Consider the following 16,221-nt stretch of genomic DNA (forward strand, 5'->3'; position numbering starts at 1 on the left):
TTAGCAGTCAAGCTGAAATGATAATGATCTGGCTGCAATAATTTTCATAAAAGCAAGTCTTACGGACCTAGAAAGGGGGATATTTCTGAATTGGTTAGTGCCTCCTTCTGATTCTCCTGTTTCAACAGCTAGAAAGTCCTTTGTGTTTGAGCTGAATGAGTGTGCGTCGAGTCGCATACTGAAGCTAGAGAAGGACAATCAGAGCTTGCAGAACACGATCCAGGAACTGAGAGATGCCTCCTTGACCTCCAGAGAGAGCAGCCTAAAGTTTGCGGAACTGGAAAAAGAAAATCAGCAGCTCAGCAAAAAGGTAATTCTTGCTCACAGGAACAGGGAGAGCTGTTTGGTTTTTGAGCACAGTGTGTGCAGAGCTTTACAGCATTCCTGAACAATGAGGGATTGCAGGGAGTTCACCAAAGTTTTCTAGGAGAATGGGCACATTTTCAGGCCCTTCTATGTAATGTGAGAAGGCCTCTTCTCACACTGGTATACTCCATTGCCTTCTACCCCACTGCCTACATAGATGCATCACTGTAAGCAAAAGTGACTGTTCCTGTTCCATAACTCCTGTCCTTTGGTGCTCGTTTGCCCCTGCATATGGTGCTGTTGTTTCTCTTACTCTGTCTTCTTGTGACAGTCGCTACTGCTTGCTCTGTCAGGTGAGCAAGCTGTGGCCACATTTAAATTTTTTTTTTTCCTTGTTCGAAAGTTTTTAGTGTTGTTTCCATGTAAGTCAAGTAAATTGCAGAGGTGAACTCAGCTTACTGTATTTTTAAATAATTGTCTTTGCTGTTCATAGTCCTGGATCAGCTTTTCCTCCTTGTCTAATCCTTTTGGCTATTACAGGTTCTCTAGTGTCTCTGTCTCTGCAAAGCTCTGGTTTCTTTTCATCCGTGGTAACAAATGTGCAAGTCATCACTTCTTAATTTTTTGTGTGTATACACACACACACGTTACACACCATTATTAAGTGTTATTACTTTTAGATCAAATGTCAGCTCAGCCCTGTCCTTGTGAAATGTAGTGCTCAGTTCACCCACAGTCACTAACTTTATTTTTGCCTGACTAGAAACTTGCATTCTGAACCCTGAGTACTTGAGCCAAGTGCCAGTGGGGAAAGAGGAGGCTTGTCAGTCTGACGAATATGAAAAATTTCCGTGTCGATTTCTGCCATGTTCCTACCTGTGCTAAATTATGCAGAATATAAGGCCCATTTCTCCTTTCCCTGTTGCCACTATGACCTGTGTGTGCTATGCTGATACAAGGATTTTAGTCCTCTCTGGTCTACTTGTTGGCTGAGTGCTTTAAAGGACAAGGGGAGAGAGGATCTGGATATGAAATGCTAGTCATAGATTACTAGATTGTAATTAGTACTGAGTGTCGACTTCTCTGCCAAGGAGAACAAGGATCCATCACTGCCTTCTGGAGAGATTCTCCTGCCAAGATGAGAAAACAGTTCTGCTTCTTGATTTTTTTTATTTTTTTTTCCCCCCTGTGCACAAGGAAAGTTGTTTGCAAAAATTCAGTTCACTGTACTCCTTCACCACTCCAATTTATGAACTATTGTGTATGAGTAATTCACTCCAGCTGTAATTTACATGCTTAACATTTAAGATCAAGAGATAGAAAGCACTCAGCAGATACCTGTGGTGTACAGCAATTTAAGTCATTTAAACAGCTGTGGTCAACCTTTGGCTTTGCCCCAGGTACATTTCTGTGGGCACCTCCGGTTAACGGCACTATATTAGTGCCAACAGTTGTGATTCCAGGATTAGTTGGATGTTTTCAGTGACAACGAATGTGTTGATGTGGTGGGGTCACCTACAGATCTGATAATTAAAAAAGACCAGTAGTAGGGAATGCCTGTGTGGAGCAGAGAGGTCACCCAGTGCATCAGACCAATGAGAAAAAACAACAGTGAGTTAGAAATGAAGAGCAGTTGAAATGTGTGAAAGGGAATAAATCAAATTCTTTACCAGAGGAACACAGAATATGATAGGAGTTGACGTAGTCTGTAAGTGTTGACTGAATGCCACAGGCCAGTCAAGTTGCTGACTGGCTCCATTGCCTAATCGGAGAGAGAGGGAAATAAAGGTAGTAGACAGTATTGTATAGCGTGTGGGAGATGTACACTTTATACAGAGACCTGATATATGATATATAAAATAATCTAGGTTTGAGGTGTGGCTTTTTAATCTTATTTCTTCTCACATGCTTTTGTATTTCTCTCACACGTGTAATTAGGAATTAATCAGAACTTAATTAGTTGTCTTAATATGTATGAATGTACACGGGGGGGATGTCCAGGGCAAACGGATGATAGGGGGAAAGAGAGAGTTGGGGCTGAAATAACTGCAAAAACCATGTGTTCTGTGATTAACTGCAGTAGATGGAGGAGAGGGTGGCAGTCCTTAAGGACTGTTAAGGAGAACAGTATATAAAGACACAGGACAAGAGACGGAGAAGCAGTTTTCTCTAATTCTATGTGCCTGTTGTGCCTGCACCTTTTTTTTTTTTTTTTTCCCCCCCCTCGGTAACTTACCTGTGATACCCAGAGTAAGATCCTGCCCTCCTAAAGCTGTTTAAATAGAATCAGATTTCACCCAGGGTCCAGGACTTTTAAAACTTGTTATCGGAGTATGCTTGGCTGCCCGCTGATCTAGTTGTGCTTGGAAGGGTCATGTAGCAGGAGCGGAAGGGGATTATTCAGGGTAGTACAGGTGAAGATGATACTAAGGAGAAGTCCTGTACTCTTCCCCCCCACCCCGCAGGGTTTCAAGAGGAGCTAATAGTAGAAAATCCTCCTCTCGGGCACAGTCCAGGAGCAGCAGTCCAAGTAACTAACATGTTTTTCTGCATCCTTGGACTGAAACAAGTTGTAAACAGTAGTTTCTTACTTGCCTCCGATTCTCTGGGAGGTGCTAATGAAGACCAGCTATTGCAGAATTACTGAGTTTATGTTCCAGCCTTCTCTGAGCAGCTCCTTTGGGACCGATGAAACCTTATCATGGTTACATTTCTAAATGTTAAGCCCTTCTTATCTCCAGTATGGGCAGTATCAGCTTGTTTAAACACTTCCTGTAATGAGGCCTGTGTTGACATAGGCAGAGCCCAGCCTCCAGCCATTTCCCACTTGTAACAATTATTGTTAATACCTTTTTCACTGGCATTTTCATTGTTGGCAAAGTTCATAATATCAACACAAAAAAATAAACTGATACTTCTGCAGAGCTGTTGGTGTTCACAGTATTTTGCAAGCATAAAAAGGAATACTTCCTGCCTTGGATAGTTAGGTCTCCGAACCTCTTGCTTCTATATAGTGAAGAGCTGCTTTTTTACAGTGCTCAGTACATTATAAGACCAGCTTTCAAAAGGAGGTAGTAAAAAGATGCTGTTCGTTGTAGGACTGGGCCCTTATTCACAAATCATTCAAATCCAGTGTTGTGATCTGCTGAGGAAAACAGAGGGCTAACAGAACACAGGGAGAGGGAATGTAAACTTGAATTCCAGTGCTTTTTCTCTATTCTGGATTTTTAATTCTGTTGTTTACTGAGTTGTCTTAATAACCTTCTCATCAGCTGGTGAAGTAAGGCCATCGGCGATGGAGAGGCTAGCAGGAGACAGAGTCTGTCAGGATAGTGAGCACTAGAAACTTTAGTTGTTGACAGGAGCAAGAAAAGGGCCTTTAGACAGATAGCTGAAACATTTCTCACTGATGTACCTTTATGGTCTCATCTTAATAGGCAAGAAGGAGATTCTTGGCACTGTGAGAAAATAAAACAGTCTCACTGCTCTCCTGCACCTGGCAAGCTGCAGAAGGGAAGAATTGCATCCCTCAGCCATACTCCCTGTCTCCTTCCTCTGTGTTCTTGAAAATACCTTTAAATGTGAACAATCATTGTGTTAGGCTGTCTGATGTGTTCTGGGATGTTCTCTCCACACAGATTGAAAAGTTGCAAAATCAGATTGAAAAAGAGAAGCAAAGTAATCAAGATCTGGAGACCTTAAGTGAGGAGCTGATAAAAGAGAAAGAACAGCTACAAGTCATCATGGAGACTTTGAAAGCCGACAAAGACAGACAGGTGCAAACTTCACAAATGTAATCCAAAAGCATATGCTCAATAGTGGCAATTTACTGATGCCATTTAGATGCCATCTATTTCTGTCAGGGAGACAGGGCAATTTGAGAGCTAATATCTGCAGGATGAACTTGTTCAAATGCAGGTAAAAGGTCTCTGAACAAAAAAACCCCAGCATTTTTTGGTTGATACTACCTAAGCAAGATATTTTGTTATTTAATCTTTGCCCCACAAGTCATGGTGTAATTTTTAATACACATTATGCAATTAAGAATCAAATGCAAATCCCAGTCTAAATTATAATTGCTTCAGCTGGAATTTGGCCAGTGCGGTAAATGCTCTGCTTTTGCAGAAAGTATATCCTTAATGAGATCTATAACTACTACCAATATTCAAGACTTTAGGGGTTTCTGAAGTCTTAACAGAAAGAATGTGTCCTCAGTTCTCAAAGGTGTTTACATTTGTAAACTTAGAAAGATATCCTTAATGAGAAGGAGTTCCTAACAAAGCAGTTACTTCAAGGTGTTCTGTGAAGGTATCTGTCTACTTTCTCTCTCTGCCTGAACCTTCTTAGCTGTTAGGAGGAACACAGCACCATTTTTAATTCACTATAGTCCCAAGTTACCAGAGGTATCAAGTTTTTTTCATGAGTTCAGATTGTTGGTTTTAGTCAGGGATAACTATTGAAGAATTTGTATTGGGTTAAACGGAGGCAGTTTTGTTAACACACTCACCTGGCTGCTTCAGGTCTAAGTTGTACTGCACATTGTAAGGTAGATGAGTAGCATTTGCATGACTTCTTTTTTTTTTGTTTGTTTTGTTTTGTTTGTGTAGATAAAGGACCTTAAACAAGAAAATGATCACCTTAATCAAGTGGTCTTGTCCTTGAGGCAAAGATCTCAAGTAAGCAGTGAGGCTGGAGTAAAAGATATTGAAAAAGAGAACAAGATCCTTCATGAAACAGTTACAGAAACTAGTAGCAAACTGAGCAAGCTGGAATTTGAGAAGAAACAATTACAAAGGGATTTTGACCAGGTTAAAGAGAAAGTGGAAAGAGTGGAAGAAATGGAGAAAGAACTCCATCGGCTGGAGAGGGAGAATGAACAGCTCACAAAGAAGGCAGCAGCCATGAAAATAGTGACAGAAAAAGTTGAAGTTCTTGAGCAGGAAAATGGGGATCTGGAAGTGGAAAATAGGAAATTAAGAAAATCCCTGGACACATTGCAGAATATTTCCATCCGGCTTGGGGATCTGGAAAGGGACAACAAGCAGTTGGATGAAGAAAATCTGGAGCTCAGGAGAGTGGTAGAGACCATGAGATTTACCAGCACAAAAATGGCACAAATAGAAGCAGAAAATAAAGATTTGGAGAGGGAGAAAGAGGACCTAAGGAAGAATGTAGAAATGTTAAAAGTGCTGAGCAAGAAATCAGAAAGACTGGAGCTAAGCTATCAAAGTGTCAACTCCGAAAACCAGAGACTCCAGCAGATGCTGGAGAACAGCAGCAAAAAAATCCAGGAGCTAGAGAAAGAAGTGCAGGGAATGGAGAGTGAAAACCAGGTCCTTCAGAGAAACCTGGAGAAGCTAAAGATTTCTACCAAATGGCTAGAGAGGTTAGAGAAGGAGAACAAAGACCTGGAGCAAGAAATGTCTCAGCTAGAGAAAGACAAAAAAATGCTAGAGAAAGAAACAAAACGGCTTTGGCAGCAAGTGGAACTGAAAGATGCTATTTTGGATGATAGCACAGTAAAGTTGGCGGTTGCTGAAAAAGAAAACAAGACACTAGAAAAGGAAATTGCTCGATTCAGAGATTCATCTAATAAGCTGAAAGAATTTGAAAAGGACAATAAGGATCTCATAAAGCAAGTTACAATTGATAAAAGAACACTAGCTACATTGAGAGAGGTAAGCAAAATACTACTGTTTTTATCACAGTGCTTTTTTTTTTTTATTTCTGCTCTGCCAGGTAGCAAAGGGAGCCATCTATTCCATGACTATTTGATCTATGAATTAGGAGATCTTCACAGTCTTAACAGGCATCACAGGATAGTGTTGCCTTTTGGATGTGGAACTTCCAAAAATTAAAACATACCACTCTTGGTCCAATTACCCTGCAGCAGTGTAATTACGCTTGTTCAATTTTGCCAGTAATTTTCCCTGTGTCAAAAACTCAGAGTCAATAGTGAAAATGCTTAAGTCCCTCAGCAAGAAATCCCATTGTCTCAGGAAACTTGCATATTGAAGCCCTGTCACTCATGTGTTTGTGTGTGCTGTGTGTGCGCATGTGCTCAAGTGTAGGCTGGGCTTTTCACACTAGTTGCTGAGAAGGGGGAACTCCCTCTGCTTGTGCTGTGTCCCCTGGCCTGCACATCCTTTCTGGCAGGTGAACAGGATGACAGTGTTGGCAGAAGAAATTCACTACAGTGAGCGAGACAGAGGCCAAAAGAAGCATTCTTCAGTTTCATGTTGAGTAAACTATAAATAAAGAAAATCAGTTTAATTCTGCGCTGAGCTGACACTGATGAAGAATTTTCACTGACTGTCTTGGGACTAGGATTTTATCCAATGCCTTTTTTCATACTCTTTGGTTTAAAAATCTCCAGCGCTGGATAATTATCAGTGTCCCTTTTACAGCAACTAATCATGTCAGTGCTGTTACAGGATTTGGTCCTGGAGAAGCTGAGGAGTCAACAGTTGTCTAGTGAGCTGGACAAACTGAGCCAGGAACTGGAGAAGATAGGATTGAACAAAGAGCTGCTGCTACAGGATGACAATGGCAATGATGACACGTGAGGAAACTAAGCTCGCTTACTCATGCTTGTGACTCTGCAGGCTCTCCCTCAGACATCCAAATTCAACCCCTAGCTTAAAGAAGCCCCTTCTTTTCTGTTCTCATCTGTCTCACTCCAGTTACCCTTACCAATTTTGAACACACAGCCTATTTTTTTGTAGCAAGCCTGGCAATATCATGAAAGGTTTTGAAAATCTTTTCTTGCAAAGAATGAAAGAAGGAAGAAATGCCATTCTCTCTCTCTCCGTGCTAGCTAGTATTATTACAGTTCCCTTGTAGAGCAGCTGGGTAACCACTTCAGTGATCCACTGTGTATATTCCTCCTGGTATTCTCTTTATAAGCAAGCAGAACAATGCCTAACTGTTGTCCTTCAGATGGTGTGTGACAAGGCTTGGTGATCCAACCAACTGTTAATGTAAACGTAGATATTGCCTAAGAAATTCCTGATGGCGAATCCTATAGTCATTAACAAAGAAAGCCCAACAACCCACATGTTTATAGGCCTCTTGATAAGACCCAGTTAGAGAAACATACTTTTTGGAAAAAATTTTAGGGCTTATTGCAGCTTTTTATCCCCATCAGGAATGTACAGAAGAGACATGAGAAGAAATATCTGTAGTGTAATTAGGGGCAGAATAGAAAAACTTACTTTCTTTTAAATTATGTAGCTTTAAATATTCTTATAGAACCATGTGGGTGTTACCCATACCAAAATTGATTGGATTTTCCCATAAGCAGGTTCCTTAACAATAATCTATCAGCAGAGATCTGTGCACTAGAGGAAATTCTGTTCCTGAAGAAGCAAACACATGTAATGTAACATGTGATGAGACTTAGAATGAGTGAAGGCAAAGTCTGCTATCTGGATGGTGGCTCATAATCTAGTGGCAGATGTTGGAAAGTTTTTTCTCATGTTTTTCAGAAAATACAAGATTCTGGAAAGCAAAACTGAATCAGCACTAAAAACAGCAGTAGCTGTGAAAGAGGAAAAGATTGCAATGCTGGAAGCTCAAGTGAAAGACTCTCTGAACTTGAACCAGCAGTTACAGAATGAGCTAAATATGGTAAGAGGTGAACTGCATTTTAAATGTTCTCAGTATGGTTTTGCACATTCACATGCTTTTTGCTCAACTGGAACAAATTATATGCATTTCTTTCCTCACCACATACAAGTTCCCTCAAAGGCTGTTTGATTTGACTACTTTCTCCTGTCCCATTGTATATAATAGCACTGATCTTGGCGAAATTCTTGGGCTGTGGTTCAGGGCAGGAGTTTTTTAAGTAACCACCATTTGAAATCTCTGTTTCTCCATGGTGTTTTTGTTTGTTTTTTTTTTTTCATGGCCATGACATTTTTTTCCACTTTCTTCAAAGAAAATATAGGCTGAGGCAGATGGCAGTTGAAACTTCTCACCAAGGATAGCCTGTTTGTTAGGTGACGGTGAGGTTGAGTCAAGGGGTTCCTGACTGCAGGCCAAGAGACACAGGTTCCTTCACCTGTCTGCCTCAGCTTCCTAATCTGTGAAGCAGGAGTAATAGTTTTTGAATCCCTTTAAATGCTTACAGTGCAAAAGAGGAACTGCATATTACATCATTATTAATATAAAATCCCAGTGTTGAATCAGTTGTAAAGTTTGTTCCTTGTTGGCTTTACAGGTAAAGAAGGACTTTGATGCACTCAAGCAGACCCAACAGGATGGGCAGTGTGCTCAGAATTCACTGAAGTATTCTGCAGAGAAACTCGTTCCCAATCACCAAATGAAGGAGAAATTAGAAACAGGACATCGAGAAGCTACCATGGAACTTCTGAAACTGAAAGACAGGGCAATAGAATTGGAAAGGAATGTAAGCCTTCTTCCATTTCCTGTTATTTCTCAGACTTCCCTTGTGACCATGAGTGGATCGCTAGGACCTGTTTTTTCAAGGCTATAGCAATCTGGTAGGCTTTTTGAGCACTCAAGTCTACCAAATTCCTCAGACATCTCTTAGGACCACATGAGACTTTAAGGGTATATGTCTTGTACAGCATCTCTATGGGGATGAACCTTGTGTTTAATATCTGTCCTACCTTCCTTTAATGCTGGGAAGAATTTCCTCTTGCACATTTGTTGCAGAAGGATCATCACTAATTGGTTCTCATCTTTGATAGGACTCCAAATGATAGAACAGCTGTTTCATTTCTTCCTGTTACCTCCCTTCAATCCCATCTCTTTTAGAATGCTGCCCTGCATACTGAGAAGCAGCTGCTTAAAGAACAGTTGAAGCACTTGGAAATGCAGAATGTCTCCTTCAACAATCAGATCCTGACACTACAGAAGCAAAATGTCTTCCTTCAGGAGCATAACACTGCCCTGCAGACGCAGACAGCCAAACTCCAGGTCAGAACAACCCTGCGCCTTTGTGCCAATAGACTGGATTTTGTTATGGTAATATGGAGAATGACAGCTGACAAGAAAATGTTGGCTGATATACGTAGGTAAAGATGAGGCCCATAAAGTGGAGCTTAGATTGAGATCTGAATTTCTCCAAGCTAGGAGAGAAATTGGCTCTATAGCTACTATCTGGGTTTATCTTTATGAAGAAGTAATTATTTGAGGCCAGTTTTTAAAATGAACTAATGATGCAGCAAAATCTAGATCTTTTCTAGAAGCTGCACTAAAATAAAAGGTCTTTGCTCTTTTTTCTGTTAATGCTATGTCTGTGAAAGAACTTTTGAAGAAATGGGAATAGGACACAAGTCAACTCCCAAGAAACATTGTAGTAATGGGTTCAGATCACAGTTTTCAGACTTTCAAATAAAATGTCCAAGTTGCCTATGAAAAGCAGTTACTCTTAAATGTCATTTTAATTCTGAAAAAAAAAATTTAGTTCAAGAAAGAGAAAAATTTTTCAAGACAAATTTGGATTAGCTTTAGTTTTCATATTGTCTGAATTTCACTTTCTTCTAGCTTTTCAGCCTGCAGGTCACATAGTTTTTGGTTCTTTTAACTTAATTCTCACCTGCAAGTGAAATAGAACAACAACATACAAAACCGGTGCACTGTGCATCTACTGAAATCAAACTTGTTAGGAATGCTGCCCCCACACACAGTGGTGCAGTTCATTCTCATGTGTTTAGATGAACCTAACAAGTTTTCATTCAGTTTTACACAAGCATGGAGCAACTTTGGCTTTTGTATGTGATGCTGGAGCTGTAGATGGGTTGCAAGTATTCCAGCTCACCTTAGTCTTCAGACTGAAGAGTATCTGCTAGTATAACAGTGTTGTTACAGTTTGGAGATTATCCTGATGCATTTCAAACCCTTGCTAGCATGAGTTTGTATGGTGCATATTACTATGCTCAAGTGTCCATAAATGTCTTAAGTCTACAAAGCAATAGATATATCCTTGATTAATTGTATGCAGATATAAACTGTTATTACATGCTTGTTATCTGTACTGGTAAATGTAAATAAATATGCTTGCTTTTTATTTGAGAAACTTTAGGTAGAAAATTCAACCCTCAGCTCCCAGAGTGCTTCACTGATGGCCCAGAATGCTTTACTCCAAAATCAGCAGACAGCCAAGGAGAATGAGAATGAAAATCTACTGAAACAGAAGGAGCAGTTAAAAGCTGAATATGAATCATTGCTTCAGGATCATGAACACCTTGCTTCACTGCATGAACGGCAGTCCACAGAATATGAAATGCTAATAAACCAGCACAGCTGCCTGAAAACATTACACAGAAACCTGGATCTGGAGCATAAAGGTCTGGGCGAAAGGTATGCTCACTGTTCACTTCACTAGGAAAGTTGCATAGCCAAAATGTGTCTTAAATTTAGTCTTAAATTTTGATCTCCAATTATAAACAAAAATTACTGTTTTATTACAGTAAGGTGTTATCTTGACAAAGTGTCTTCTCATTTTTGTTGTCATTAGGAGATTAGATGAAAATACTTGAAAACCTGTACATTTCAGACCTATGAAGGTGGCAGACCACAGATGACTCTTGATGATATTTAGCAAACAGAATCTTGGGGGAATATATTGTCAGAAGTAGCTTAAAGGCCTTTACTACATTTAAGGATCTAGGCTATAATAACACATATCCTTAAAATGATTTTCCCAGTCCTACTATGTGATATCTTTTCTCATCATACAATAGGATCTGTAAGTCGGCTAATTAATTACCTAAGTGTGAGTGATATGAGAAACAATATAAATCATTGATGATTGTGTGTAGTATCACCCATATGGCCAAAGAGGCTGTCTGAAGGAAGCCCTATTGAGCCAGATGTGAAATGGTGATGTATTATTTATTTCTTTCTAGTTCTCACAATCTAAGGCTTTTGTTTCAGGACTTTCAGTTGAACTGCGAAATAATATTAATCAATTTACTGTTTAGTTTCTAGTCAGTGTCATTTTCTGATTAATGTGCTTGAATGTAACAGTATAAATAATATACTGCTACATAAAGGCCACTATGCCTACCCATCAGAACTTTATTTTTTACCATTTCAATTATTTTTCCCAAAATATCTATTTTTTTAGGTTGAGTTTCTATGCAAGACCCCAAGTTGGGTCAGTGGTCAAGAGCAAGTCAATGTGATCTTTGAGGGTGGACTAAAAACTGGTGCTAAACTTTCCCAAGCACAAAGGAGCTGGCAATACAGTGTGCAATAGATTTTGATAAAGTACAAAACTAAACCAACTGTGATGAAAATATCCACTGAGGCTGCTTGACAGGACAGCTGCTTGGCTGTCAACTAAATGAGCTGTAAGTGATGACACAGACACTGTTCATGCTTACCAAGTAGACTCAGACTGATTAATGGTTGTCATTGATGCAGGCTTTGCTTAAGAATATCACACTGGGGTGTGTAGGTGCAGTTTGCTGGGTTCCTTCTTTTCTTGATGAGTACCACTTATTAAACAGTTGTGTACGAAAACGATGGTTTTCTGAAAAATAAGTTCTCTCTAGTGGTAAGCGCTCAGACCACTATTGTGAAAATTAGCGATTTGGATTCTCTCTTACTGAGGTATGACTGCCACTGAGAAATGTTGCAGGGGAGCAGACGGTAATCTTTTGTATACTCTGAACAGGCTGATTTTGGCAGTTCTAAGAGTGCAGTGTCCTCCTCAGCAGGTCAGGCTGGAAGATACTTACTTGTCAAGGTGATTTGTCCAAGGACAGCCTGTGTCTCCATTTGACTGTCAGGGAAAAAAAAAAGACAAATTACTTCCCCCCCCCCCCCCCCATGTGCTATCTGTGTTCAGCTGGCTGAGAAGGACGGGGGGAGCAAGTTAGAAAAGCAGCTGGAAGAAAACTGTTTGTTTTCTTCTGCCACTCAGTGGCATTTAGGTGCTAAGATGAAATCTCTCACCTAAAATACACCACCCACTAAATGCTCCCAGAACAGCTGAGTACAGCTGAGCAGCTGGCCTGTGCAGTGTCTGAGCAAGATGGGCTTTGCTTGTCCTGGACTCCAAAGCAATGTTTTTCTCAGTTGGTGACAGCATGTTTAATCATAGTTCTGTTGCTTATGGCAGGACTGCGCTCCTGCAGAAACCTGTGATTGCAGCTCGTGTAGAAAAATCCACAGCAACTTTAGTTAGCTTGTGGCCTGCTAATGCTGTGTGCAGCCAGGATCCCTAAGGTTTGTGCAGCTCACGGGGATGCCTGTGATACCACAGAATGTTTTCTGCACCTGAGTAAACTTCATTAAACCTCCCTCAACTATATCTGCATAGTCTTAGTACCACACTGTGGATTTAATAATAGGTTGTGTGTAACTGTAACGAAATGGCCTGTCATAGCCCAGCAAACCACAGACATGTGGGTCTGACTTAGCAAGAAGAGGAAAGTTAGTATGTTAGAGCCATTTACCATTAATAGTAGTTTCTTTACTTTGTGGTGTTTGATTGGCTGCCTCAGTTAACAGAGGAAAGCTGGACTCTTCTGCCTGCATTTTTAAATTGCTTTAAATACTGCATATTACTAAGGGGAGATAATAAGTTACTAGCTACAGTTGATTGGCAGAACCTTGAGCAGTTCTTTGTGACTTGCTCTGAACAAGTCTGTAATCCTGCACAAACACTGGAAAAACTCATCCCACTGGAAAAAGAGAATCCCTGCTGTGCAGAGTTACATATTGCAGGGACTTGCATTATTATGTTAGCAGTGCTGTCTGGAAGTCATATTTATGGATTCCTTCTGCCACATGCTTTCTATCATAGTTGAGCATTTTTTAAATTTTCTCAGTCACAAATATCCACCCGCAGTATCTCTCCAAACAGAGCAGCAGAAGGGGCAAAAGCCGAAAACCACAGTTGGAACAGGAGTAAAGAGGAATATGGCTGTTCAAGTCCAGGAATGGATTGCATCAAAGCCAAAATGTATTTTATTTGCATCTATAAGGATATATTTATAAAAACCCTCTTCCCATTTGCCTGGGGCTGATGCTGAAGAAATGAGTGAGCGTGAAAGCTGAATAGCCTATGGGCTGGGTAACCTTGCCCACTGGTAAAGCCTCTCGTTGCAGCGGCATGCTCATGCTCGTCAGGTTGTGTAAATCCTGCTCAGATGGTAGCCTCCCGGCTGAATCCGGACTACAAGTAAATTTTGCTTAGGGATTTCACTAGGGCTCTGGCGATGCAGGATCATCTGCATTCTTGCAGACAATCTCCAATTTCGTATCTATATCCTAATGTCTAAGGGAGCAGCTGTGGTCCACCACAGGAGTTCCCATGCCCAAAGGCAGCATGGGGAGCTGGGCCAAGCTGTAAAACTGGGCCAGTATGCTGCTTCCTTCTAAGTAGTCCTCATTAAAAATAATCAGAAGGCTTGGGTTGGGTAAAAATGAACAGAGGAGCCTTATCAAAGGGAAACAATGAAAGCATTTCTACAGAGAAGGCCAAGGTAATCTCTGCCAAGGTATTGACTGTGGAGTTTGTCTTCTCAAACTCTGGATTGGCACAAAGTCTTGTTTGAAAATCCTTCTGGGAGCTGGATGTGAAACCTTCCTCTGCTTTCAGGTTCTTCCATTTGTTGTATGGACATTGAATTTGAAATGTCCTGGAGCTGAATGAAGGAAGAAAACAAATAAGGTTAATTTAAACTCCACTGCTACCAGTGGAAATGAATAGTAAAAAGCAGTTTTTGTCTGGGAGACAGGTACTTTTCTGCGTGGCCATTCAGTGGACTGAAATTTGGGACAGGCTGTAATATGACTCTGGGATGAAGGGAATGGTAGCCTGAAAGAAAAACAAGTTGGCAGGAGCCAATGTACTTGGTGCTCTCTGCTGCTTTTCTTTTTGTTTTGAAGTTTCAGTGGCTGCGGAGCGGCTGCCTGTGCTCTGCATTCATCTCTGCTAGGATGAGTCGGCCGTGGCTGGTGGGACAGGTGCAGACAGTGTGTGTTAGAACTTTTTCAAGCATCGCTGTGTCTTCTGTTTGGTTGCTGTTTTAAAATTGCTTAAAATGGGTGTTCTGCGAGTGGCATAGACATCTCTGCCCAGGCATATTTCAGGGCAATATCCTTTTATCACTGTCACAAACAAATGTGCTGGTGCGTTTGACCTTCTCTGCACCAGTGTCCCCAGTAGTTTCTGCTAGTTGTGTGGGTGGGCGCAGCCTCTGACAGAGGCCACCAGAGGAGAAAATCTTCTGAGAACAGCTTGCTATTTTACAAAGTGGCCTCAGCCCACCTCACGCTGAGCAGTGTTTTCTGAACACAGGCACGGTAGCCGCTCAGCAAAGCTGAGCCCACCTAACCTGTGCCTGTGCCAGGTATCAGCAAAGCTGTGCCACCGTTGCTGCTATTTTAGGAAACTTAAAATATAGTTGAAAGCATCTGCCTTCTCTCTCTGCCCCAGTCCCTGCTGTCGATGACTTGCACACAAATTGAATGAGCCTGGTAAAAGAGCCCTGTGCCATTGAGGCCCAGGCGCAAGCACCCGTGCCGCCCCTGGAGCTCTCATTGGTGAACAAGCAGACCCTCAAGCAGCTAGGTCAGCCTCTGCTTGTGGGTGTTTCACTGTCACCTCTGACTGATACTGTCCTTGTTGGCTGCCTAGAGTATGCAGGAGGTGGTAGTTCATTTCACTGGGGGTTGTTTTTGTTTGTTTGTTTTGTTTTTTGGCTGCTGCTTTCTGCTTTTAAGTAATCTTCTTGAAACCTGCCACTGATAATTATTTAAGAACAAGGACCCAGATAAACCATGCAGCTTCTCTCCACCCTGGAGACTCATGTACTTTCTATCAAATGATCAGGATCTGAAAATGAAATAAGGTTCTGACAATTGCATTCCAATTTGTTTAAATCCTTCCCCCCCCCCCCAAAAAAAAAAAAAAAAAACCCTCCTTTTGGGCTTACAGATTAAGCTGAGTTCCATCCACACTGTGGAATTTTTCAGTCTTGGTGGATTTTTAACCACACAAATCTGTACAAAACTGAACAGTCAGAAAATAAAATCATTTCTGATGGTTGTAGTATCATCTATTAAAATAATCTTCAACTAGAAGAAGAAAAACACATGAATGAAAGCTAAGAGCGTGGCTTACTCTTCTCTTGTAGATACAACAGTTTAATGAAACATAAGGCAGAACTGGAAGAGCTGGAAATAGTTTTAAAAACTGAGAGAGAGGTTCTGCAACAAGAAAGGAGAACAAATGCAATAACCACTGGGGAAAATCAGAAGCTGAGGGAGGAACTCGACAGGTATGGCACCCTTGCCAAATTCTTGTATATATCATTTAAAAAGTCAATTATGCAAAATACACAGTAGTTTTGCTCTGTTGTTTTACTACCGCTTCAGGATATCTGTTCATTTCTCCCAACATCTGTTTTATTAATTTGGTTGTTTTGTTTAACTCATTGTCCATGAAGCTGATTATCTACACTGTCAACAACTGTTGTTATTCAGTGCTTCAGACATGGTCTGATTCTGGGACTTTTGTTCATTCAACATAAACTGCTACTTGTGGCTCAGTTCACAAGCTGTTTGTTTCTGCAATCATTTGTTTTCAAGAGCTTGTATTTAAGTAGAACTACAAATACCCAAGACTCGCCAAAATCTCGAGTTGTGTGAAATGATTCCTACCCAATTTTCCTCTCATAAGGAAAACTGTATTATGTTTTTTACACAATATGCTTTAATTCTTGGAATTAATGTTGCTGTTTATTCATGCTAAAACCCTTCAGTAAGCTAGCCTCCAAAGTTTACATAACACAACAGTAAAACATAACACCCTCACACACACCCCTACTGGGGCACTCATCGTTATGACCAGTTCAGTGCCACTGTTCATACTACAAAGATGTTTTAAGAAAAAGTTTGGAACAAATAAGGTGCTAAGGTCATGACAAG

The 16,221-nt window shown here is 40.8% G+C and overlaps 1 protein-coding gene across 2 annotated transcripts in view; it reads left to right on the plus strand.

Annotated features, from left to right (window-relative positions):
* The window catches only part of CCDC88C (coiled-coil domain containing 88C), a 97,440-nt gene that overhangs the window by 65,681 nt on the left and 15,538 nt on the right, over positions 1–16,221 (plus strand). For both annotated transcript variants that reach the window (XM_026079556.1, XM_026079555.1), the window contains exons 12-20: positions 129–310; positions 3,945–4,082; positions 4,914–5,984; positions 6,741–6,868; positions 7,794–7,935; positions 8,528–8,716; positions 9,088–9,249; positions 10,358–10,635; positions 15,429–15,572. In XM_026079556.1, coding sequence (XP_025935341.1) covers positions 129–310; positions 3,945–4,082; positions 4,914–5,984; positions 6,741–6,868; positions 7,794–7,935; positions 8,528–8,716; positions 9,088–9,249; positions 10,358–10,635; positions 15,429–15,572 — 2,434 coding nt within the window. The remainder of the gene's footprint in view (positions 1–128; positions 311–3,944; positions 4,083–4,913; positions 5,985–6,740; positions 6,869–7,793; positions 7,936–8,527; positions 8,717–9,087; positions 9,250–10,357; positions 10,636–15,428; positions 15,573–16,221) is intronic.

Source organism: Apteryx rowi, unplaced genomic scaffold (genome assembly GCF_003343035.1).
Source record: "Apteryx rowi isolate R43461 unplaced genomic scaffold, aptRow1 scaffold_5, whole genome shotgun sequence".
NCBI lineage: Eukaryota > Metazoa > Chordata > Aves > Apterygiformes > Apterygidae > Apteryx > Apteryx rowi.